The sequence below is a fragment of the Puma concolor genome, chromosome A3 (genome assembly GCF_028749965.1).
Source record: "Puma concolor isolate L17-30 chromosome A3, mPumCon1.1.hap2, whole genome shotgun sequence".
Lineage (NCBI taxonomy): Eukaryota > Metazoa > Chordata > Mammalia > Carnivora > Felidae > Puma > Puma concolor.
Window position 1 is genome coordinate 26734083 of NC_141669.1, and position 25295 is coordinate 26759377.

General features: G+C 35.1%; 1 protein-coding gene across 15 annotated transcripts in view; it reads left to right on the forward strand.

The window, feature by feature from the left end:
- Positions 1-25295, forward strand: part of BIRC6 (baculoviral IAP repeat containing 6) — a 224586-nt gene that overhangs the window by 179757 nt on the left and 19534 nt on the right. For 14 of the 15 annotated variants that reach the window (XM_086700326.1, XM_086700335.1, XM_086700336.1 and 11 more), the window contains 3 exons: positions 4873-5083; positions 18904-19049; positions 19681-19791. In XM_086700326.1, coding sequence (XP_086556452.1) covers positions 4873-5083; positions 18904-19049; positions 19681-19791 — 468 coding nt within the window. Of the gene's footprint in view, positions 1-4872; positions 5084-16013; positions 16187-18903; positions 19050-19680; positions 19792-25295 lie in introns of those variants that run through there. The other variant, XR_015248981.1, reaches the window with a different exon arrangement.

Consider the following 25295-nt stretch of genomic DNA (forward strand, 5'->3'; position numbering starts at 1 on the left):
AACTAAAGTCAGTAGTTTACATTAGTGTTCACTCTCTCTTGGACATCTCTGTGGATTTTGACAAATGCATAGTGTCCTGCATTCCACCATTATAGTATCACACAAAGTAGATTCCACTCACTTCCCTAAGAAACTCCCTGTGTTCCCCGCTATTCATCCCAGACTGTCCCTCATCCCCCAAAACCTCTGGTAACTTTTTTACAGGCTCCAGTTTTTCCTTTTCCAAAATGTCATATAGTTGGAATTATACAGTATATAACCTTGTCAAATTGGCTTTCACTGAGTAATTCTTTCGCTGAGCAACATGTATTTGAGTTTCCTCCATGTCATTTTGTGACTTGAAAGCTTGGATAGTCAACAATTTAACAGTTCACCTTTTGAAAGACATCTTGGTTGTTTCCAGGTCTTGGCAGTTATGAATAAAGCCGCTGTAAATCTTCATGTACAGATTTTTGTTAAATTTTTTGTTCCATTGATCTATTTGTTATTTTGCCAATACTACATTATCTTGATTATCGTTAACTTTATAGTGAGTCTTAAAGTCTGCTTTTAGCAGCTCTTTGACTTCTTTTTAAGTATTATACTGGCTATTTTGAGTATTTTGCCTTTCTGTATAAATTTTAGAATTGGTTGGTACCCACAAAATAAGTTACTGGGGTTTTTGTTGTAATTTATACTCTTCTTTTTCTCTTTGAATGTTACAAGGAAGCAGGCTGGGAAGAATAAAACACTGTGTGCTGTACTTCATTAAATGAGTTTATAAAATAGCACAATTGGAAATCTTTGGATAACTGGCCATATTTATATCAGTGTAAATTCTAATGTGTCCAGTACTTAAGTGTAGAAATGGAAGCTATTCAGAATTTTAGTGGAAGATGGAAGATAAGCTTAAGCTTCATTTCTTTTGCTGGCTCCGAGACGAAAGGAGCTGTATAAGTCACATTTGTGTCTCTCTCTTCATATATTTGAAAACTAAGATGACATATTAGGGAAAATGTTCATAAAACTTTTTCTTTTCCTCATATACAAAGCAGTATTATAAAGCAATTGAAAAAAATAAATACCCCAGAAGGAAAAAGTGGAAATGGTATGTGAATAAATAATTAAGAAGTTTTTCATAACAGTTCTATTGAGGATAATTCACTTACTGTACAATTCATGTACTTTTGATGAGTTTTGACATATTCACAGATAGGTGCAGCCATCACCACCTTTAGAGAGGGATTACTTCTAGAATTAGTTTGTGGTTTCAGTGAATTGTTGATAATGCAATCAGAGTCATTTCCTGTATTACTTAGTTATATTCCAATTTTAGAAAGGAAAATGACTACACTGTTTATAATTGCTATTTTCATTTGGGGATTAGCAGTCAGTGTACTGTAATTTACACCTTTATTCTTAAAAATTGATCTGTGAGGAGTTACTGTTACACTGTTTGGAAATGTGCTTTTTCATTTTAAAATTTCCTTTGTCAAATTATTTCTTCATATTCTTTGGATCAAATAGTTTATATTTCAGAACATTTTAGGTTTAGTTCAGTAGGGTTGTTTTCTTTTAATAAAAACACAATATTGCCTCAATTATTTTAAGAACAAAATTGGTGTTTATTTTTAGTCGTGTTGATTAACCTGGCTAAGTGTCTTGTTATTAAACCTCTAAGACAGTTTTGTGGATATATGATAACCTCCTGTCACTTTACTGTTTGGAGTCATTTCAGTGTGATGTGATTTGGTATATAATTTAGTTTACTGCTTCTGTAATGTGAGATTATATGTTACTAATTACTTAGAAAAAGCCATGCTTTGTTGTATTAGATTTAATTTTTCCAGCAGTAGAATGTTGCATAGCAATGGAGGATGAATTATCTGGAGGTAATGTAATGTGGAGCATAAATTGCATTCATAAAATTTTATTCAAAAGACAGGAAAAACACCATTGTCTGTTGCTTATTCTGTGACAAGATCATAGCTGAAGTGTTTATATATCTTAAGTTCTTTAAATCATCTATGTGTTATCAAGTTTTATGACCTAGTAATTACTAAATTATCTCCTTTTGTCAATAAAATATTTACTGCATGACGGATACCCTGATAAACCATTATAAAATAGTTCAAACTGGTATATGATGAAAAGTAATTCACCCTGATATTTGCCCCCCCCAACCCTAGTTCTTCTTTCTAGGTGAAAGTACCGTTAATTAATATTATCAGTATTCTGTATCTAGCCAGTACATGTATGTATCACTGGTTTTTAAATAAACCTGAAACAAAGTATTCATGCTGTTTTAAATGTAATCTAGAGATTATTTCTTTCACTCTATATGATATCTACACCTCGCAGAGAAAGACTCATCTCTTTGGGTAGAGCCCATACCCACATAGTTTTCATGGCTTATGTAGGTAAGCATAATATAAGGACTTTGGCATTTGAAGAAGGTATTATCTGAGAGAATTTTTCACTATGATGGAAACATTGTATATGTTTCACTCTGATGGAAACATTCTGTTGTCCAATATGGAGTCATGTGAATGTTGATCACTTGAAATGTGGCTAGTACAGTTAAGGACAGAATTTTTAATTCTTTCCATTTTAGTTAAAGTTAAATAGCCATGTGTGGCCGGTGGTTACCCTATTGACAAACACAGGAGGCATCACAGTATAATGAAAAAGCTCTAGAGTTAAATGTACCTCAGTGTCATTGTTCTTGCTGTTTTCTATTTAGCTGATGGTACATGTTATTAAATCTTAGCTTCTCATACACACAATGAGGACTGTAGTTCCTTTTCCTAAAAGTTATACACACACAGAATATCGTGTAGAAAAATGATTAGATGTATGTATACCAAAGTGATATGCCTGGTGAATGAGTGGACAAGGAGAGAAATGGTCACATTAGACTGTAGCCTTATCAGCAATGTTTTACGATTTGTCAGGATAATCAGTGTGAGATGTTACTCATGTATATAACATTTATGTTTAGAAATTCATCTTTTTCCTCTAAGTATTCCTATGTAGTTTCCCAGCTATAAAAAAGCAAATATATTTGAGTTTCTTTTTACATAAATGTCATCTTTATGTATTATTTTACAACTTAACTTCACTCAAGTATAGGTATAGGAGATCTATATTCTTTTCAAATTCTACATAGGATACAATCATTTAGATATTATTGTGTATTTAGTCCTTTATTGCTCTTAGGGTGCTTCCTACCTTCAGTATTATATGCTGTAAAAACAGTATTATATTAGTCACCCTTGTTTTATAGGTGTATAGTAACAAATGGTATTGCTAAGTCATAGAATATGGGCATTAAATAGTGCCAGATTGGTTATCAGGTTGCATATATATCTGTTTATGGAAGTCTGGCTTTCTCATATCCTCAAAAGAATTAATGTTGTATTTTATGCCTATTGATTAGTAACTTTGGGTTTTAACTTGGATTTCCTTGAAAACTGGAGTGTACTGTTATACCATAAAATTGTAGTAAGCTGTAACATTAGGTCATAGGTTGGAAAAAAGGCTTTAAACCTAACCAAGTATGTATGGAAATTTTATGTATGATTAAGATGGAGAGTAAAATTTCAAAGGAAGGCCAGAATGAGCAGTCCTACTTTCCTGCCTCTGTCCTCTGCATCACCATCGGAAGGTGTGGAACGAGGACCGACTCCTCCATCACTCTGAAGAGCCTCCCTGTTTGTCATCAGACCGTCACAACTGATTTTATAGAGTTGAGAATTCCTATGCCGCATCTCCCCATACTCTAATCTCAGTATAGGTCCGTGGGCAGTGAAGCAATTTCTGCCTCCAGTAGGTACTCCTCCACTTCTCTCCTTCCCGGTTTCAGTCTTTGTGTGTGTAGCAGTCAGAGTCCCTGTTAGCATCTGAAAAATTTTTTTTACTCATTTGCCCTCTACATAGAACGTAAGCTACATGAGAGCAGGGATTTTTGTTTATTTTCTTCACTGCTGTATTCTCAGCCTGTCAAGCAGCATGTTTTCAGTGAATATGTATGGCATAACTTTATTCGGTAACTGGGATGGGAAAAAAGTTGTTAGGATATCTGGCCGGCTTAGTAGAACACGCAACCCTTGATCTCAGGGTCATGAGTTCAAGCCCCACACTGAGTGTAGAGCTTACTTTAAAAAAAAAAAAAAAAAAAGAGTCTCGCTGTTGTGGGATTGAGCCTGAGTCAGGCTCTATGCTGGGTGGAGCCTTTTTGGAGATGCTCTCTCACTCTCTGCAGGCATTCTCTCTCTCTCTCTCTCAAAATAAATAAATACACTTAAAAAAAACAGTTACGGTTTGCACTGTCAGTGCAGGGCCCCATATACAGGGCTCAGTCTCACAAACCATGAGATCATGATCTGAGCTAAAATGAGTCAGCCGCTTAACCGACTGAACCACATAGGTGCCCCTGTTAAAGTCTTTATCTCACATGATCACAAAAGTAAATTCCGGTTGGAAGAAAACTACAAAACCTAGCAAAACAACTTATAAAAATTGTAGATGTGGTATATGTTCTTAGAGTGGGGCATTTATTCTTTGATACATGTGCTTTTAAGAAAACATTGGAGGGGTGCTTGGGTGGCTAGGTCAGTTAAGCATCAGGCTCCACCCTGAGCATGGAGCCTGCTTAAGATTCACCTCTCCCTCAAGCACCGCACACATGCGCGCTCAATCTCTCTCTCAAAAAAATAAATAAAACATTTGAACTAATGATTATTATACTTAGCACGTGGTGCTTCATAAACATCAGCATTAGCTCATTTACCAAGTAACCAATCAATCTTAAGATCTGAGTAGAAGCTACATGGCTGTGGACTTTTATATTGCACATGTTCTCATTTTATGCTTTTCCCTTTCCTTTTACAGTTCTTGATATGGCAAGACATGTGCCACTCTATCGAGCTCTGCTGGAATTGCTCCGGGCCATTGCTTCTTGTACGTCCATGGTGCCCCTACTGTTGCCTCTTTCTACAGAGAATGGTGAAGAGGAAGAAGAACAGTCAGAGTGCCAGACTTCTGTTGGTACATTATTAGCCAAAATGAAGACGTGTGTTGATACCTACACCAACCGTTTAAGGTAGTATACTTGGTTCATTGCTCTTGATTGTGCCCCTAAGAATCTTTTGAAACTAACTTTGTGGGTTTTCTTAAATGACATGTGCTGATTAAACACATATGCACACAAGCAAGATATAAAACTACAAAGAAAAAGTATCCACCAAATCCTACACTCAGAAACATTTATTTACATTGGCTTATCAGACATCTGCTTGTGCAATCTTAGGGCTTTAGGTATAGAGTTTTTCTTAAATTCTGTCATATTGTACTGATTATACGATGGATGCTAGTTTTAGTCCATATTGAGGACAAAGACACCTTTCAGTGTCTGTAAATACATTTGGGCTGACATTGTTTTTAATACTACCAATTATGCATAGCATAGAGATGCTATGTTTTACTTAACCATCTGTTAGTGGACATTTGGGCTTTTTTCATTTTATAAACTCAGACATACGTCTTTTAAGGCTTGTAGAAATCTCCACACAGTAGATTCATAGAAATAGAATTGTTGGATTTATGGATTACTCCTATTTCATTGTGATACATGCTATAATTCATGCTATAATCTTTTTTTAGAAGTGAGAAGATTCGGTATTTATTTCTCGAAGTTATAATAAAGTTAGTATTTATCTTCTTGGTAAATTTAATTATTTAATGAATGTTTGTCTTAAGTTTATACCTCATTAGATTCAGATGATGAGTTCTGAAAACAAAAACTCTTTTTAAGTTACCTGGCAAACCTTTTTCTTTCTCTTAGCAGAATCTGTTCAGTGGTTATCCGTTTTACGTAGATGGCCAAATTCTGGTTTTTAGAGCATTTATACTGCAAATGGGAGTTTATTCTTTTGTCAGTGGTCTTTTGAGTCAATTAATGTTTTTTACCATCTTTACAATATATTCTACCTATTCTCACGTATTTTTTTAAGATAATAAATTTGAGAAACACAGTAGACATCAAGCAATGGCAGAGATTTGGTCACTGGAAGAATAATTTTTTCAGGGAGGAGTCAGCTGCTGAGATAATCCTGACTGTTCATTTATTGTATTGTCACTATCACTTTTAAAGCTAGTGGCTCACTACCAGGCAGTAAAAATCGTAATTTGGACAAAAGATTAAAGAAGAGCCAGTTGGTGGAAACAAAAGAGCTGTAGGTTCACACTACTCTTTCACCAGGGAAGGACAATGTAAAGGTATATTTTCTTTGATAGTGAGATAGTTTCTGTTGTAGAAAAGAGAACATTACGTTTGGTCCCAACCTTCATCGTGTCAGAAATCTAACTGGTAATCTAGGCAGCTGGTATAATTACGTAAACAAGGTGTCATGTCATAATTGAACTGAAGGTCTAATTTTCTAATTGAGCTAATGTCTCATTGAGAAACTTCTAATTGATCATCCCATCTCTACCCTGGTCACATCTGTTCCTTATTGTACAATAAACATACAGTTCTTGACAAAGCATTTAATATAAAATATGCAGAGCTTTTGAGTATTTTTAGGGGGAATCTTGCCCTGTGTTTTTTTAGAAGGATCTTGCCCTGTGTTTCTGTACCTCATATTTTTGTGTTTTGAGATGTATTGAAATTTTTTACGAAATGGAGTGTTTTTTCCCAGGAGTATTCTATTTCTTAGATGAAAAAATTGCATAAAGATTAGGAATGTAGTTATAATTATCACTTTCATTAAAAATAATAATCACAAATTTATGACAGTCTAAATGTGAAAATAAGACCATTAAAATATGGACAACTCTATATTATGTATTTCCTTAAGCTATAATTTCTGTTGGATCCTGCAAAAATGAAGTTACAGTGTATTGAGTTCTAAGGTAATTACAGAAGATGCAGTGATTGGAATTAGTATGCCTAGAGTAGCCTTTTTGTTGCTTTTCCTAAGTTAATATATTTCCTGCCTCCATAACATACGCAGTATAATTTTTTAAAAGTAAACTTGACTTCTGTATAAACTGTATTCATGATTCACTGTAAAAATTTAATTTCAGATAGATAATAACAAGTGTCATTTGACTGGAGCTTTGGTTTTCTGCTTTTCCTACTGGAAAAAAAAAATTATTCTTCAAATGCTTTCCTTCCTTCTTCAGTAAGAAAAAAATGGTACTTCACATTCTAAATTTTCTATCACCAAAACATGTATGTAAAAGATCATAATGACTGTTCAGAGCTCATTTTATTTATGTTGTTTTATCTTTATGGTGACTCTGCAATAGCTATTTTTAATAGCTCTGCTTTAGTAATGTAGAAACAATGCTAGTGAGTTTTACCTTAGGATTTGAGTATTCTTCTTATTCAAGATTGTTCATGATATCTGTTATATTTTACAGCCTCTGTTAGAAAAAGAAACCATCAAAGACATACATGTTATAACATCCCTACTTGCCTTTTGAGGTTTGGTACATTGAGAATTCATTTTCCACTTCACACAGAGAGGGTAAAATCTATTCTCTTCCAGACTGTCAAGACCTAAGATGTATTTCTTTTTATATTTTCATAATGATAGAACTTTAATAAAGTGAGCAGAATTGTCCAGTTTCCTTAAAGAGTTTATACCCACAGAAATTGGCTAAGTTCAATTTTAACACTGTTTGAAAGTATAAAACTTCCCCTCTCCCCACCTGCCTACTTGATCCCAACTGCATTTTTTTTTTTTTTTTTTAACCAGGATACTTTTGAGAAAACAATGGTCAAGGCAAATATGTTCTGTTCATTGATCACTTTTAGTATATGTTTTGTGGCATTATCAGGGTTTGGAGCTGTGACTTTAAAAATAATGTGTAGGTGTACCTTCGCTCAGAAAATGTTTATGTTCTTTTTGTCTCTGCTCTCAATAAAAAATGTAAGGATGAATAAAGTACATCTTTTTAGTATGGTTTTTTTTTTTTAAGTTAAAGCAAGTACTTATTATGTTTATATATTTTATTTATATACTTTATTTCCTCATTTTTCCCTCGTTATGCCTTGTTAACTTCTCATATGTTACTTTTTTTAAACCAAGCATACACAAAGGGAATGCAGTTTTTCCCCTTCGAATGAAATTTGTATCATTTATATGTGACCATTTGTTTATCTTAAATAAAAAAAAAAAATAGATTTGCTGTGCACTCTGCAGGTCCCTAGATGATGATCGTGGTTACATGTAATGATTTTCATTAAAATTATTTCTTCTGTATATATTTACAATTTCTATCTCCCTTTTGTGGATGAGAGAAATGAGAATGTTTTGCCCCAGTACTGAAAGGAAGTTATTCTCCTGCCGGGAATAACCTGACTGAGATTATTCTGTCCCAACTGATTTTGATCTCAAAATTCAAAGAGTGAAGGAGATGATATAGGTGAGCCGACTCTGCCCCACCCACATTTTGAACCCTTCTGTAAGAGGAAACAGAAAGATACTGTTAAGAAACTGAAAAGGCACATCATTTACCTAATTTGTGCAGTAGAAATTTGTGATTATATTTAGGAGTAAGTAGGAATTAGCTAAATGAAGTGTGCAGCGGCCTGCTATACCAAACTGGGAATAATGTTAGCAGTGAGAGAAAGTATCACATGTTCAGGGAAACCTGAAGAAATTTGGTGTGACTAGGTATGGTATATGCGTGGGAGATGAAACTAGAGATGAAAACAGGAGCCAGAAGGTGAAGAGGGGTGTACTTACAGTTACTTGCTCTTAAATGTGATGAGCTACTGAAAGGATTTCAGAGATCTGATCGGATTTGCATTACCCACTTTCTGTGTACCCAAAGGCTCGAGCAAGAGTGACTGCTTAGAGGAGGAACTTGAGTTGTTGGCACAGTGGCATGACACCGTGGGAATGCCTTTTACACCTACTAGTTCTGTAATTACTGAGCTGTTGTTATTATATGTGAGATATAATTATATATGCATGTATATATCAATGCACACACATACATATATCTGAAAAGTAGCTTCTGAATCTTAATTTTTAAAGTAATAGACTCTGAGGCATGTTTCAGATTTCCTTCGATTATAATTATACCTGAATTAAAACAATGATCTCTTGTAGGTGAGGATAGTTTGATGACTGGTGGGATTGATATTTAGTGAAACCAGAGCACCACTCGGGGAATGAATGTACTTCTAGCTTACTACATTCCTCTTTCCTGGCTTGAAGTTGACATTCCTTAGGCAGTTGTTAAATATTGACTGTACAGTTTGCATTAAGAGCTTCCTAAAGATGATAATATTCTAGTATTCTTTTATTCATGATTCTATATTTTTATTACTTACCTCCTTTCCTAACCTGTCCTTTCAAGATTCACAGTTTATAATAACTGCATAGGGTTAATTTGAGTCTAATGGTTAACATAGACAAACTGATTAATATTGTTGTAGACTGATTTTTAGTAAGCTTTTTAGATTAAGATAAATCAGGGATTAGGAAGCACAAAAGAATGGCCAAAGTGTATCACTTCAAAATAGAGAATTTTACATTCAACACTTTCCTGCTTTTGTCTGAAATAGACAAGATTAAAGGTAATTAGGTATCAGGATTTTTTCAGAAATTGATTTTTTTAAAATATAGATGATATAGGGGCACCTGGGTGGCTCATTCAGTTAAGATCCAACTCTTGATTTTGGCTCAGATCATGATCTCACGATTCTTGAGATTTTTTGAGATGGAGCCCCACGTGGCCTCTGTGCTCACAACTGGGAGCCTGCTTGGGATTCTCACCCCCCACCCCCACCCCCACCCCACACCCGCCCTTCCCTCCTCCCCTGCTCACATTTCTATGTTCACTGTCTCTCTCTCTTTCAAAATAAATGAAATATAGATGACATGTTTTGTACATTAGTTCTGTAGCAATTTTAAAGCACACTTCAACTGTGCCTGTAAGTTATGTAATACAATTTTCTACTTAGGTCATTTTCTTCCATTATGTATTACTTAAAACCTAAACAATATTGGAGCGTTTCATGATGCTACCATTAGGAAATTGTGTAGTTTTTTTCTTGTTCATTTGAAACTTTTTATAATAATTTCAGTGAAAACGGGGAAATGGTTAAACTGTAAATATTGGTGCTATTTAATTTTGCCTCAATAATAGAGTTTATTACTTTATTTCAGAGACGTTATTCAAAAGCCACTTTAGTCATCACTTCAATAGAACAAAGGATTTCAAAAGTGATAAAGAGCTCCATTTCCTTTACTTGTCTCCTGCGATATACTAGGCACCTGTGAAGAGCAAAAAGTTGAATATTCATCCACACAAGATTAACACTCTAAGTGGAATTAACTCCCTTCGTGGTGGTTAAAATTTTTCATTACCATAAACATTCCATTTCTCAGAAAAACCTTTCTTTTTGGCCTAATGCAGAAAAAGTTTACTGGCTTCTCATTTATTTTCTACACAACGTCTTAATTTCTGGCTTTTTTCTTCAGTTTGATGATTTAATGATTTTTGTGGTTAATACTTATAATTTTTAGGCCTACAAGCAGTGGGAAGAAATAGTTCCCTAGGGACCGAGAGAGAGAGAGCGAGAGAGAGAGAGAGAGATGGAGAAGAAGTGCATTGAGAATGACAGTGTGTCAAAAGTAGAGGGCCAAAGATGTATATACAAGGTGTAAGCAATGTTACCCACGTGCCAAAGACAGTCTGTGATTAGATACTCATTGATGTATAAGTCCAAAGTCACTACCACTTAATTTTATACCAATTATAAAAGATCGGAATCTGGTGAAAGTGAATTTTCATAACTGTCAGATTGATTGTATTCCTTTTGTTCTGCCAGTTTGAAGTATTTTTGTTTAGTATAGTATTTGTGTTACAGCCTCTGTGCTTTCATTGATTTCCTTTTTTGTTTCTTAAGAATTATCCAAACTGCTTTAAATAATGGATTGAGTTTTAATAAATTTAGAGTAGCATGTAGTCATATAAAAATACAAAGAAGTAATAGAACTTTAACTTCTGTGGAGTGTATACAGTTTCAGAAGTTTTTAAATGTGTATTTATTAGTTTCCCCTGCTGTATGCAGTAGGCAAGAAAATATTTCTTACCGTTGCTTGAAAGAGAATGAAACTACTGCTTAAGAGTTTAACATTAAAAACTTACTAATAGGTTATAAATCTGCACATTGCTCCCCGTCTCCTGATGCCTATGTTGTTCATTATTAAAAACAAAATTTTTTAGGGGTGCCTGGGTGGCTCAGTCAGTTAACCTCTGACTTCAGCTCAGGTCATGATCATGGTTCATGAGTTCAAGTCCCGTGTCAGGCTCTGTGCTGACAGCTCAGAGCCTGGAGCCTGCTTCAGATTCTGTGTCTCCCTCTCTGCCCCTCCCCCTCTCATGCTCTGTCTCTCTCTCAAAGGTAAATAAATATTAAAAAATGTTTTCAATAAATTTATATGAAGAAAGACAAGTCGATTGAACCTTACTCCAGATAGACCACTGTTACTGTATCTTATCAAAATAGTTCAGTTATCACTTAGGCTTCATGCTTGTATAATGGCTATACTTGAGGCTTAGCTGTTTCTTGAGAACACATTGATCAAATGTCAAAATACAACTTATTCTATTATTTAAGTGATTAACAGTGTGCCTTGCTGGCACAGTCACTGGAGCATACTACGCATTGGGCGTGGAGCCTGCTGAAAAGAAAAAAATTTTTCTTTTTTTTAATTTTTAAGGGGTGCCGGGGTGGCTCATTCGGTTAAGTGTCTGACTCTTGATCTCAGCTCAGATATTTATCTCAGGGTTGTGAGTTAAAGCCCTGTGATACACTCGTGCTAGGTGTGCAGTCTACTTTTTAAAAAAATATTTTTTTTAATGACTGACAAAAAACTGTAAAAAATTATAAGTTGACTTAATATTTCTATCTCAGTAGCATAACATAACAATATAAAATGATTATTCCTTATCAAATTACATTATATGAGCTTTATGTTTCAGGACAGTTTCCATGGTCTTTATCCCAGATGCAATTTCAAGCACTGTGAATTGCTGCATTTGAAGTGTCTTGCTAACAAGGTTTAGTTTATAACAAATCCTTCAGGGCACATCCTAACAAATAACCTGTTCCATATTATCTGTAGGTTTTAGAGCTATAAGGGAACTGTCTAGACTTAAGGTAGTTCAGATATTTCTTTTTATAAATGAGGAAAACAAGGTCCATAAATACTTTGGTTTGTTCCAGGTTCTCTGATACTTTGTGGCAAAGCTGTGATAACTCCCAAATATATTTATCCACTAAGTTAAACCTAACTTCCAAAGAACAATTCAGTTTGTGCATCAGTGAATAATTAGAAATTGGAGAGGTGGACTTTTTTCTGAGCTGGTTTTAGATATTTAGGATATATAATTTTTTTTTAATGTTGATAGTGAAGTAAAATTGTTTTTCTAATTAAAAATTTTGCTTTTAGTAATTATAAAAGTATATACAATAATGCAAATTCTACAGAGTTTTTCTGATAATTTCCTTTTACTGACCTTTTTCATTACCTGAAGAATTTTCAAGTCATGATAGTCTCTTAAAAGGCAGCATATTACCTTAGATATGATAGCATTTGTGTTGTGCCTAAGTAGTAATTACTACATTGCTAAAGTAAACCTAAGCCTCACTGTTTTTTGGTCTCTCTTGTACATGAGCAGAGAGCAACTTTGTATACTTACCACCTAAATGAAGAGTGAGTCAGCATTACCCATTTGATGTTTTTCTTGGTCAAAAGAATTAATAAAAAGCAGGGGGCGGCTGGGTGGCTCAGTCCGTTGAGTGTGCCACCTCTCGATTTTGGCTCAGGTCGTGATCTCAGGGTCACAGGATTGAGCCCAGCCTTTGGCTCCACACTGAGCATGGAACTTGTTTTGAATTCTCTTTCTCCCTCTGCCGCTCTCCCCCAATTGTGCTCTCTCCCAATTGTGCTCTCTCTGGAAGAAAAATAATAAAGAATTTATGAAAAGCATTTCTCTGGTATTTTCTTAGTTACCACTGTGTGTGTTTTTCCTCTACTGTCTTTTCAATCTGATTTGGTATCCACTTGCATAGATTAGGGCAGGGCATAGGTGATAAAATTGTTTTTTCTGTGTGATGAAAGAAGCCTCTCCCCATCCTCCACACACTCTATTATTTTCTGTCTCCTGAATGTTATTGCTATCTTTGTATACATTTCTGATATCTTTAACTCTCTTGTCAAGGGATAGTTAAAGAACTTGTGTAGCAATAGTTGATATTTGAAAAATAAGCAGAAACATTCCCCCTCCCATTTATGGCCACTTATTGATCAACATTTTATTTTAGACTTAAACATGAGAGAACTTGAAAGCAACTCATCTTGTTAATGAAGGGATCTGTGGCACAGGTAACATAACATAATACTTTAAACTTTTGTGTGTATATATATAAACTTTTATATACACACACATACATATATAATCATTTCCATTTGAAATATAATTGTCTAGTGTGAAAATTCATTCTTTTGCCCACAACATAGTCACACTGTGAGGATGTGACCCCTTCAGCTTTTACATATCAGTCCTGGTGAAATTCAGTTTCTGCTGGCTATTCCAACCTTTTCTCTCAAAACAAAGTCCGAGTAAGCCATAGTAGTTTGGTTTCACTTTTGAATGAGTGTGACACTTCATAGCTTCCTTGGAGCAGGGGTGAAGACCATTTATTTTATCTTTGATCTCCTATGCAGACTTTTCCTACTGGACTCTAGTAGGCAAATAATCCTATTTAGTATATTTAGTAATTGACAGTTTGACCAAAAATTTGGAAGAGGGACTTGCTGTCAGTCAAATAATCTGAATTGCTAATAAGGATGCATCACAAATGTCTGTGTTGAGTATGAGGCCTTATGGATTTGAACTTCTCTTTAACAGCATTAAAGCAAACATCTTTTATTTCCATTTCCCTTAGCTATTTCGAAGCATCTTCTGGTATAAGAAAGTTCATCATATTTTAGAAATAACTGAATTCTGCGGCACCTGGGTGGCTTAGTATGTTAAGCATCTGACTCTTGATTTCAGCTCAGGTCATGATCTCATGGTTCATGAGGCCCATGTCAGGCTCTGTACTGACAACATACAGCCCGCTTAGGATTCATTCTCTCTCTCTGTTTCTCTCTCCCTCCCTCTCTCTTTTCTCTGCCCCTTCCCCTGCTCCCCTGCTCACACTCTCCCCTCCTCCCTGCTCACACTCCCTCCCCCCCCCTGCCACCCCCCCCCCCCAAATAAAATAAACTTTTAAAAATAAATAGGGCACCTGGGTGGCTCAGTTGGTTGAGCGTTCGACTTTGGCTCAGGTCATGATCTTGCCATCTGTGAGTTCGAGCCCCGTGTCGGGCTCTGTGCTGACAGCTCAGAGCCTGGAGCCTGCTTGGGATTCTGTGTCTCCCTCTCTCTCTGCCACTCGCCTGCTCACATTATGTCTCTCTGTCTCTCTCTCAAAACTAAATTAAACATTAAAAATAATTTTTTTAATAAAATGAAAATAATTTAATTCTCTTGTAGAAATACCCAATTCCTTTTTATCTAACTAAGCAATAAGATTAATTGACCTCTTTTTCAGAGGCGTATTTTCTGTCAGACTCTTATTGTAAGGGCTTCAGTTAGTTACCAGAGAATTTCATTTCTAGCCCTCCTACCTTTGTTTCTGTTGGAAAAACATTTCGTAGTTTCTCCTGTTTTTCCTCTGCTTCTAACACCTACAAAATGAAAGAGGCCTGGTTTCATAACCAAGAAGCATTTGTTATAATCATACCTACTTTTTTTTTTAAGTTTCTGTTTTTGATGACCTTGAACGAGTTTCATAGTTCATCAACCTTTTACTCGGTGATGGAGACAATGATGCCAATGTTTATTTTACTATCTTTTATTTGCCTCAGTTGGATTATCCCTTGGTAAAGCGTATTATTTGTGGCAACTCCATTCCACAACAGCACACAGTACCTTCATTTTGTCCTGTGATGTTTAATCTGACCTAGAAATTATATTTTTATCTAATCTAGAAATCAAGGGTTTATTTTTAAAAGGCTTATCGTACCCTCTGTTTGAATATTTCCTTCTATAGTGCTCAATTATGCTTCCCAAGACAATGGAGATTATGTTTTCAATTTTAAATCCTATTGAAAACTAAAACTGACACTTCCGTTTGGAAAGAGTTTAAATAAAAAAAGGGAATCAGAATTAAAAATTAAGGTTTAAACTAATAATGAAAAGCATTCATCTTACAGAGGTCTTTGCTCCATTTACTGGTGCATTTCAAGAAGTTTCATGTTTTCTGGAGATAATTAGAAGCAAATAGTTCTCCACAGTAATGTATTTTCTAAATCTTCCTGCTTACTTTTAATCTTAATTCGTTTTAGACTTTATCCCTGACAAAGAGCTTTAGAACTGTGGAATATTATATGATGCATTGGTTTACAGAGAAATGTAGAAGTTTCATTTGCTTACAGTTTTAGAATCTTTCTCTAAGATGCTAGTTCTTAATAGTTCTGGAATCTGGACATGTCAGCATGTTGTCTCCAGATTACTTGTTCAACATGGCTGTACTTTTTAAATGTTTATTTCAACTGTTTTGACTTTAGAATTAGGAGTACAGGGAATGGAGGTGATCTTTCTTTATGTTCTACCAAGAAAATAGCTATATTAAGCTATTTTCAGTTTATAGATTATAAAATAACATAATTCTGATATTTTGCATTTAGTCTTACAAAAATCCAGCTTATTTTGGGTGACAGTGTTAGCAGAGGTAGGGCACTGTAACTGAATATTGAATTATGGGGATTTTTTTGTTTTTACAAGAAAGATTTACCCATTTTGCTCACATCCTAGTTCAAATTACATGTCAGAGAGCCAAAATTTGCTTAATTTGTTAGCCGTTTAGTTGGAATTCACAGCATAGTGGAAAATGTTTGCAGATAATTCTGTGCAATAGTAGAAACTTCAGTTGATTCCTCGTATTTCTTCAGGGCAGTGATCACAACCAGATTCAACGTATGCACAAAGCAGCGGATACCATGGTAGCGGCCGTCGCTGATTGCTTTTACCATGTTGGATCCATTGTCAGTCTCAGAGACCTACTTCCAGCTAGGTGCCTTGAACTCAAATAGCTTTTCCCACAGACTTCAGGATGTGAGCGAAGGTATGGCCTTTTTTCATGAGCTGGGCCTACATATGGGTTGACAGTAACCTGCAACTTTTATAGGAAAGAGACTACTGGCTGTAGTTGGATATCAGACAATGACTAGTTGTGGTCATCATTAGGCAGGGAGTGTGTGTTCTTTGTAGATTTGAAATACCCTCACCTTTTGGACATTATCCCTTTTTCTCCTGTCTGTTTTTGTCAAGGTTGTTCACGTAAAAATTTCTCATTTGAACCTGGTGTAAAGCTCTAAAAGATAACTGCTTTATGAGTTAACCATTATCTTCAATAGGAGATGCATAAAATCATTTCTTTCACACCTTTGGTATCAACACATTTTTTTAACTTTTGTGTATTTTTGCACTTTTTTAGCATCTTTTTAAAATTTTGTGGTCCAAAATATATATATATACATATATATGAAATTTACCATCCTGACTGTTTGGACTACTTTAATAATAGGAATTTCTCCTACTAATCATCTTTTAAAAACTGGATTTAGGAAATCGGTATCCATGAATAGGACTTGGAGTTTAGGATGAGTCCTCTCTCCAAGGCTGACTTGCTCTCACTTGTGTTGTGCACTTTACTCTCCATGCCAGACACTCTTGTTTCTTCAAGGAGAAAACACCCTAATTCTGGAAAAACGCACTTCACTTCATATCTTTCTTCTCTGCTTCGCAAGATGTGTTTCTTAAATGAAATCTTCATTGAGCGTCCAGTGGATCAACTGTTTGATGACAGATTTTAGGAAACCATCTTTATTTTATTGTGGCTATAACCGTAGCTCTTCTGTTTTTGTTTTTGTTTTTGTTTTTCAAACTACTTACTGTTGTTTTCCTGTTACGGTCAGTGATCCTATTACTTAAGATTTTTTTAAGCCCTGGTATCAGAGGGAGAATCATTTACAATTGGCGGGGGAGTCCTTCTAAATTCAGAAAGTCAAACAGCTTATTGCACTTTTCTTGATTCTCAGTGTTTGACACTGATTGTGAATAGCTGTTAATAAATGCAGAAGTTGAGAATCTGTTTGAGCTTGTCCAGCATTACATCTTTATTAAGAAAAGTATCAGATACTATTAAGCAATAGTCTCCACTTTATTTCATAGCTTTTTAAAAGACAATATCTTATTTGATTCCAGCACTTAAAATGCCTGATATTTCAGTCTTACAACATTCATTCACTATAGTCTCCTTACATATACATGCAAACATTCATGTTCATATACATGTACCTGTGCAGAAATTGATGACTGAAATGAGGTACAGTATAACATCCACCAAGTTGGCCATGTGTTCTATGTGATTTCTTATACCTCAGTGGTAACCTCAGACAGTAACCCAGTGACACATTGAGTTGAGCCATCTTGCCAGGTGAGGCAACTATATACCTTCTAGTTAAAAATACCTGTGGGTACTAGTTTTTTCACACACTGCAGAAATCAGTTCAGAATGCACGCATAATGCTATATATGGTTACCCTTGCTAGCCACCTGAGTGGCCCTTCTTCGTTTACCTCTTAACAGCTCCCTCAAGTGTAAGCACTGAATTGCTTCTGAGCAGATTTTTGTCTTTGTGCTGAAGAATAGTTCGTTTATACATAGCTAACAATATTATTTTGTTAAGGACTCTTCTACCTTCTGCTAGTCTTTTTATAGCTCATCTAAGTCTCCATGCTCACTTTGTGAAATACAGTTGTAATACAGTTGCCAAGTCCTTTTGTTGGTAGGTATACAGCTAGAAGAATAAGTGATGCTATAGCATGAATATTTTAAACACCTTTATTTATATGTGTTTTCAGTTTGTATTATCTATTTAATGAATTAACAAAAGTGTAAGTTTTTAGTATCTAAGCAATAGTATGATGATTATTAAGTGAAAAATATGTGCTGAGTTGAAATACAAAAAAGGATATTGATATTCACTTACTAATTTCGGTGACTCTTACAATAAAACTCTACTGTATTCACCTAGAAAATTTAAAGAAATATTTTGATGCCTTATACACAGAGACATTGTTGTAGTACATCCTGTTAATGATACAGAATTTGATACAAGATTGGGTACATTTTAGACCCTGGATAGAGAATGCCTCTAAAATGATTATGCCCTAAAACTTACTCTTTAAATATAAAGTTATGATGTATAAAAGCACATTGCATTAAGATACCTAGTAATAAACCTTCATTTTTACTCCAGAATATATCTTTTAATTCTCCCCTTGGGAAAGAATATACTTACTCTGAGTGAAATACAAATAGTATTACAGTAAAAAAGTATACATATGGTTCTTTGATTCCCAAATCTTAGAAGACAGAGGATAGACCTCTGTCTCTTTTAGATAATGAAAATGATTTCTTCTACTTCCAGGTATTTGTAATTACTGTACTACAAGTACGTTTTTAAAAGTGTGGATCCAAGGACATATCGAGTATCTGGGTGTTTTTACAGTGTTCATTTTTTATTTAGATTGATTGATCATATTTGAAGGGAAAACCTATCCAAAGCTTTATTTGTTATGCTAGGCATTATTCTGTGGCTTCAAAACAATGAGTCTAACTTAAACTACTTCTGCTATGTATCATATGTATTTCAAATGAAATACACACTATCATTTTGATTTTTAACCACTGTGACTTAACAGAGGTACTTGTTTTTCAATCCTAAAGTCTTAATTTTCCTTGCATTTCTTCCCATATTAAAAAAAAAAAATTCAGATCTAAAAGGGAAAATGTTAAAACAGGAGTAAAACCAGATGCATCTGATCAAGAACCAGAAGGACTTACACTGTTGGTACCGGACATCCAGAAGACTGCTGAGATTGTGCATGCAGCCACTACCAGTTTACGGCAGGCAAATCAAGGTACAGAACTGTCCTTGCTGCTTTTCTTTTGACCCAGAGATGTTTCATTTACTTCTGAAAACTACCTCTCTCTTTTCTCTGTGTTAATGCTTTGCAAGCAAGCTCATTTACCTAAAAATTTTGTTGCCACGTTTTCAAGTTAATCATGAATAGTCTCTAATTTTGAAATACTTACCTCTCCTTTGTATGATCATTCACACTAGCTTGAGCAGGCAGACAGACATGTTATGAACTTCTCTTCTTCCTGTTGGTAGTTGTGAAATTGAAAAATGCCATTGTACTGGATAGGAAAGAGTACATTTAGACTGGGTGTGAGAATTTAGTTTAAATTAGCATTTTCATGTCTTAGCAGTGTATTATCTATTGTTTTACGTCTGCTGTCTTGCCTGATTGGGTCAAACTAATTTTACAGATTTTAAGAACATAAACTTTAAAGTTGATAAGGGTTTTAGCCCTATTAGTTATGTTTATGACATAAAAATCTCTTATACTTAAACTGATACACCAGGAAGATAATTGTGAAGAGTTTGTTAATTTTTTAGAATTCGAACTTTGAACTGTAGAAACTGTTTTTGTTTTGATCTTTTAAAATGTATGCTTATATTATTTATCTTGAAATATTAAATAACAGAAAAAAAACTAGGTGAATGTTCAAAGAAGGTGGCTATGAAACCCAAACCTTTATCAGTATTGAAATCGCTTGAAGAAAAATACGTGGCTGTTATGAAGAAATTACAGTTTGGTAAGTTGAAATTTTAACCTTCATTTCTTCAGATCTCGTTTCATATTGTGTAATAGTGCTATTAAAATGTGTTCTAGTAAATGAAAGATTTTAAAAGTTGTTTGTACCATGAATTCTTCATATCCTCTGTGTGTGTCTGTGTGTGTGTGTGTGTGCGCGCGTGTGTGTGCACACACACCATGTATACATGCAAACATTTGATCATCTTTTCATCTCTAACTTTATATCTGTATTTATAGTTGTATTTGGAAATCATGATTCAGTAGAAACCTAGGGGAAAAAATAAAGTCAAATGTCAAAAAAAAGGCGGGGGGGCAGAAAGTAGTTTTCTTTAAGACCTCTCATTTCTGTATTTGCTGGCCAGAAGAAAGCTAAGACCTGGCACTTTGAACTAAGTCTGTTACTCTTAACATTTTAGAATTCCTTGAGATTTGCCTTTGGAAAATAATAGTTTTGTAAAGTCCACTTGTATCCTTTTCTATTCCGAAACTCTTGACAAGTAAAGACTGGTGAAAAGATCCTACCAGTCTCCCTCATAAGGTGTTAGTCTATAAATAAACACTAGAATTCCAAATTTTGGTGACCATTAGTAACTGTTATTATCTGTGCCTCTTTTCCAACCTTGAGACCCAGTCAAAAGACTTTGACTATATGAAAAGGAACACTAAAGCAAGTGTAAAAATACATAAACTTTTGATATACTGTCTTTGAAACTTCAGTGGAAATCATTTAGCTTTTGCTCTACCTTACTTCCCAGGTTTGCAGTAAAAATCACGTGCAGTAGTAACATATATGAAAATGATTTGAAAATGATAAAGCACTCAGGCAGCTTTTGTTTCATCATCATTTTAAATTTTTTTTTTTTAATTTAATGTTTATTGATTTTGAGAGAGAGACAGAGCATGAGCAGGGGAGGGATAGAGAGGGAGGGAGACACAGAATCTGAAGCAGGCTCCAGGCCCTGAGCTGTCAGCACAGAGCCCGATGCGGGGCTCAAACTCACGAGCCATGAGGTCATGACCTGAGCCGAAGTCGGATGCTCAACTGACTGAGCCACCCAGGCGCCCCTGCTCTTGTTCATTATCTTAAGATTGGAAGAATTGAGATGACGTGTATATACTGTTGTTCAGAAAAAATGTAACAGTTTTGTTTTTGGATAATTGTGCCAGCCACTGATAGGTTGTGACCATTTTGTTTAATAAACACTTAATTCAAGAAAATGTAATAAATGTCAGGTTCATTCAATACTATATTAATAATTATAAATGATTACCAAAGGAACAAAAATATTGTCTGCTGTAATCTTAAAGTTATAAGACACCAAGAACAAATACTGTTATACAAATATAACATGAATTATAGACATCCTCAGAGAGGTGTCATATAAAGGAATAATCAGAATTATCAGGAAAAGCCACACCACCAGTATGATCCTTGTAGCCACATTCACTGTCACAACTAGGAAAAGTACTCTCAGATTTTAAGTAGACTTCATTTTTTAAATCTCTCAAATGAAAGCCTTTATAGTAACAATTTGATTACTGTATATTGTTGCAAATCTTTTTTGAAACTAAATTCACTATATTGTGTAGAATAAAACAACTGAAGTAGACTGGAAATATGTCAGGAGTTGTCAGTAGCACTGCGTTAAGATGAAATCATTGATACATATCTCTACTCAGGTTTGTCTGCATACAGTTGAAGGTAACTATTGGTAGCCTTGAGGCAAAACCCAGGTATTAGGTGGGTTTGTCTGTAGCTTCACACTTCTGTGTACTTTTTTCACTTTGTGACAACCTGTTTCTTTCCCTCCTCCTCCAGATTCAAAAGCATAAAGAAACTTTCTCTGCTTCTTTATTGGCTGTCTAATTGTGCTTTGATTCTGAATGAAATTTAGTCTGTGAGTTGTCCCAACTAGGTACCAATGCATGTCTACTGAAACCTTTAATGTCTTACTTCTGGAATAGAATTCCAGAGTGGAGTGGAATAGAATGGAATGGAACAGAATTTTGAACCTCAAGCGGACAGTAACTTTGTTGGGGAGCCATTGAAAACCTGAGTAGGTTAAAAATAAATCCTGCAAAAACTAAGACCTTTTTAGTATGATCCTGGTAGATTTGCCAGAGGACGTCATTTGGTTGCTTCCCACTCACGCCATTAAATATAGCACTGATACTTGGTGGGAGTATACAAGAAGGAAGAAAAAGTGGTCCATGGTCATGATATTTTAAGAGTTTAAATCTCTTTTTTTCTAAGACTTTTTTTAATGTTTATTTATTTTTGAGAGAGAGTACAAGCAGGGGAGGGCAGAGAGAGGGAGAGTCCCAAGCAGGCTCCACAATGAGTGCAGAGCCCAATGCTCTATTCCTTGAACCTTGAGATCATGACCTGAGCCAAAACCAAGAGTCAGACGCTTAACAGACTGTCACCCAGGCACCCCTTAAGATTTTAAGTAGCGTTTATAAACCACATATGGGGGCGCATGGGTGGCTCAGTCGGTTAAGCATCTGACTTCGGCTCAGGTCATGATCTGACGGATCGTGAGTTCGAGCCCCGCTTTGGGCTGTGTTCTGACAGCTCAGAGCCTGGAGCCTGCTTCAGATTCTTTGTCTCCCTCGCTCTCTGCCCCTCCCTCATTTGTGCTCTGTCTCTCTTTCTGTCAAAAATAAATAAATATTAAAAAATAAAACATATGATTTGCTGTTACTGCTGAACTTTGGATTTACTGATCTTTAGTAATTGACAGAGGCTTTGGATATAACCAGATTTAGTCTAATTTTTTAGGTTCTTCATTTTATTTTGAATTTTTATTCAATATTTTTGGTCTTTTGGGGGGCATATAATTTGCAAACATTAATCTCCTGTTCAGTGTTTAGACTGTTAGCCTGGAGTGGGAGGTGTCAAGAATAGGGTTGGGAAGAGAGAAGAGGTGATTCTTCTAACCAAGATTTGGTTTCCTTTTACTTGGAAAAACATTCTTTCTGGTAGGTTAAAATTTACATAGATTAATTTTTTATATAACTTGAGTTTATCACTGAAAAGCTGGTGTGGGCTTTTTAGAAATCTTTTAGAAGTGATTATTCTTTCTCTCCCATTGTTACTTATTAGTATATTAATCCTGAAAAGATACCATGGAATGAAACTATCATTTGTGTTCTAATATTGTACAATATCATTTTTATTTCTCTTAGAAATTATTCCATAGTCTTTTCCGAGTAGGTTTCTTCTTTGTATACTTTAATTAGCGGTCTGATTAGCTTCTAATGATACTACAGCCTTTGGCCTCACTAATTTTGACAATCTAATCTGTTCCTTTATTCTGTTAACATGTTTGTTTTTAATAATTTTTTTAATGTTTATTTATTTTGAGGGAGAGAGAGCGTGCATGTGTAGGGGAGGGGCAGAGAGTAAGGGAGAGAGAGAGAATCCCAAGCAGCCTCTGCTCTGTCAGCACAGAGCCCAATGCTGGGATTGAACTCAAAAACTGGTGTAGATCATGACCCAGGCCAAAACCAAGAGTTGGATACTTAACTGACTGAGCCACCCAGGTGCCCCTTTGTTTGTTTTTAAACAATACTTCTGAAGAAGCATTATTTTAAGTTTATTTATTTATTTTGAGAGAGAGAGAGAGACGGGGAGAGAATGAGTGGGAGTCATGACCGTGAGATCATGACCTGAGCTGAAATCAGCGGTCAAACTCTTAACCATCTGAGCTACCCAGACCCCCTGAAGAAGCATTTTATTGGAAATTCCTTTTTGTGGTTACTTAAAGCAAATACTTGAACTTGGTTTATGTGAATTTGATTAAGTGTTACTTAATATACATAAGTTTATATCTTTTTGGACTCCGATTAGTTTCTATAGTATTTTATCAAATTATTCCATATTTATTGTTGCACTAAAAATTACTCTCAAAACTTAAGGTGTTTAAAACCTTTATTATTTCACAATCTCCATGGGTCAGGAATTCAGGAATGGTTCAGCTCACTGTTTCTGGCTTAGACTCTCTTACAAACGTGGCCATCAAGATGTCGGCTGGAGCTTTGTCATGTGAAATCTTGACTGGCTCTGGGGGCTGTGCTTTTGATCTCCCTCACGTGGTTATTGACAGGAGGCCTTAGCTCCTTGCCATGTGGGCCTCTCCATAGGACTTTCTGAGTGTCTTCATACATTGTGTCTGGCTTCTCATAGAGAGCAAGCAAACAGGAAGCCAAACTGCCTTTTATGACTTAGTCTTAAAAGTTGTAAACATTACTTCTGCCTTATCATTAGAAGCAAATCACTAAGTCTAGCCCATGCTCAAGGAATGGGGAATTAATTTCTACCTTTTGAAGAGGGTGTCAAAGAATTTTTGAAAGTATTTTAAACCATCAAGCTTCTATTAGGAAAATAACGAGTCTGTTCTAGGATTCTAAGAAGGAAGTTTCCTGAAATGTGATTGCGTGTGTGTGTGGGAGTTAAATATTTTATTGAACTTTAGGTTTGAATTTACTTACTGGTTCAGACCCAAATATGTTTTAATGTCTTTTTAAAGCATCTGTAATGTGCATGTAGTTGAAAGTATTTAGATACATTCCATCTCTATATGTTCTTCAGTTCTTTCCATTCAAAAAGTTTCATTTTATCAATATGAATGCCTTATGCTTCTGTATGTATAGGAAATTCTGATTTAAATTATTACCTCTAATTAAGAAATGCAGAGTCCTTATGTCAGAGCCAGGAGACTTCTCTCGTACCACATAAAATCATAAACTCTCCAAGTTGGATATGACTTTAAACATCATTAAGTTTTACTACCCAGTGACTTTTAGAATCATTCACCAAAAAAAATGCATGTTTTCTGTTGAGCTTTTTGGAATAAACTATATTTTCTACCTTTTATATCAAGTACTTTTAGTATCATGATTCTTCTACAATTTGATATTTATTGACTGCCTAATATTCCATCATGTAACATACTGTCATTTAACCAATAACTGGTCCTTCAAGTTGTTTAAGTTTACTTATTTATTTTGAGAGAGAGAGAGAGAATGAGCGCATGCATGCATGAGTAGGGGAGGGGTAGAGAGAGAAGGAGAGAAAGAATCCCAGCTGGGCTCTGTGCTATAAGCGGGGCTCGAACTCACAAAGCATGAGATCATGACTTGAGTCAAAACCAAGAGTCAGATACTCAACAGACTGAGACTGAACCACCTAGGTGCCCGTCCAGTTTTTCAATAACCTTTGCAACATCTCAGTGGCCATATCATTGTTATAAATATTTATATACATTTATGATTATTTCCTCAGGATAAATTAATAGAAGAGGATTTGTTGAGTCAAACTATGTACGTTTTTAGCAACTAGTCATTATCTTTGAATATTTTAATAAAGTTTTGGTATTAGTAGATCCTGTTCTCTTATAGGTAGCTATAGGATAGAAAATTTTCCTCCAGTCTTGGGAATCGGCTCATGTTTGTTTCTGGTGGATTGCTGTTTATAAAATTCAAATCTATACAGAAATT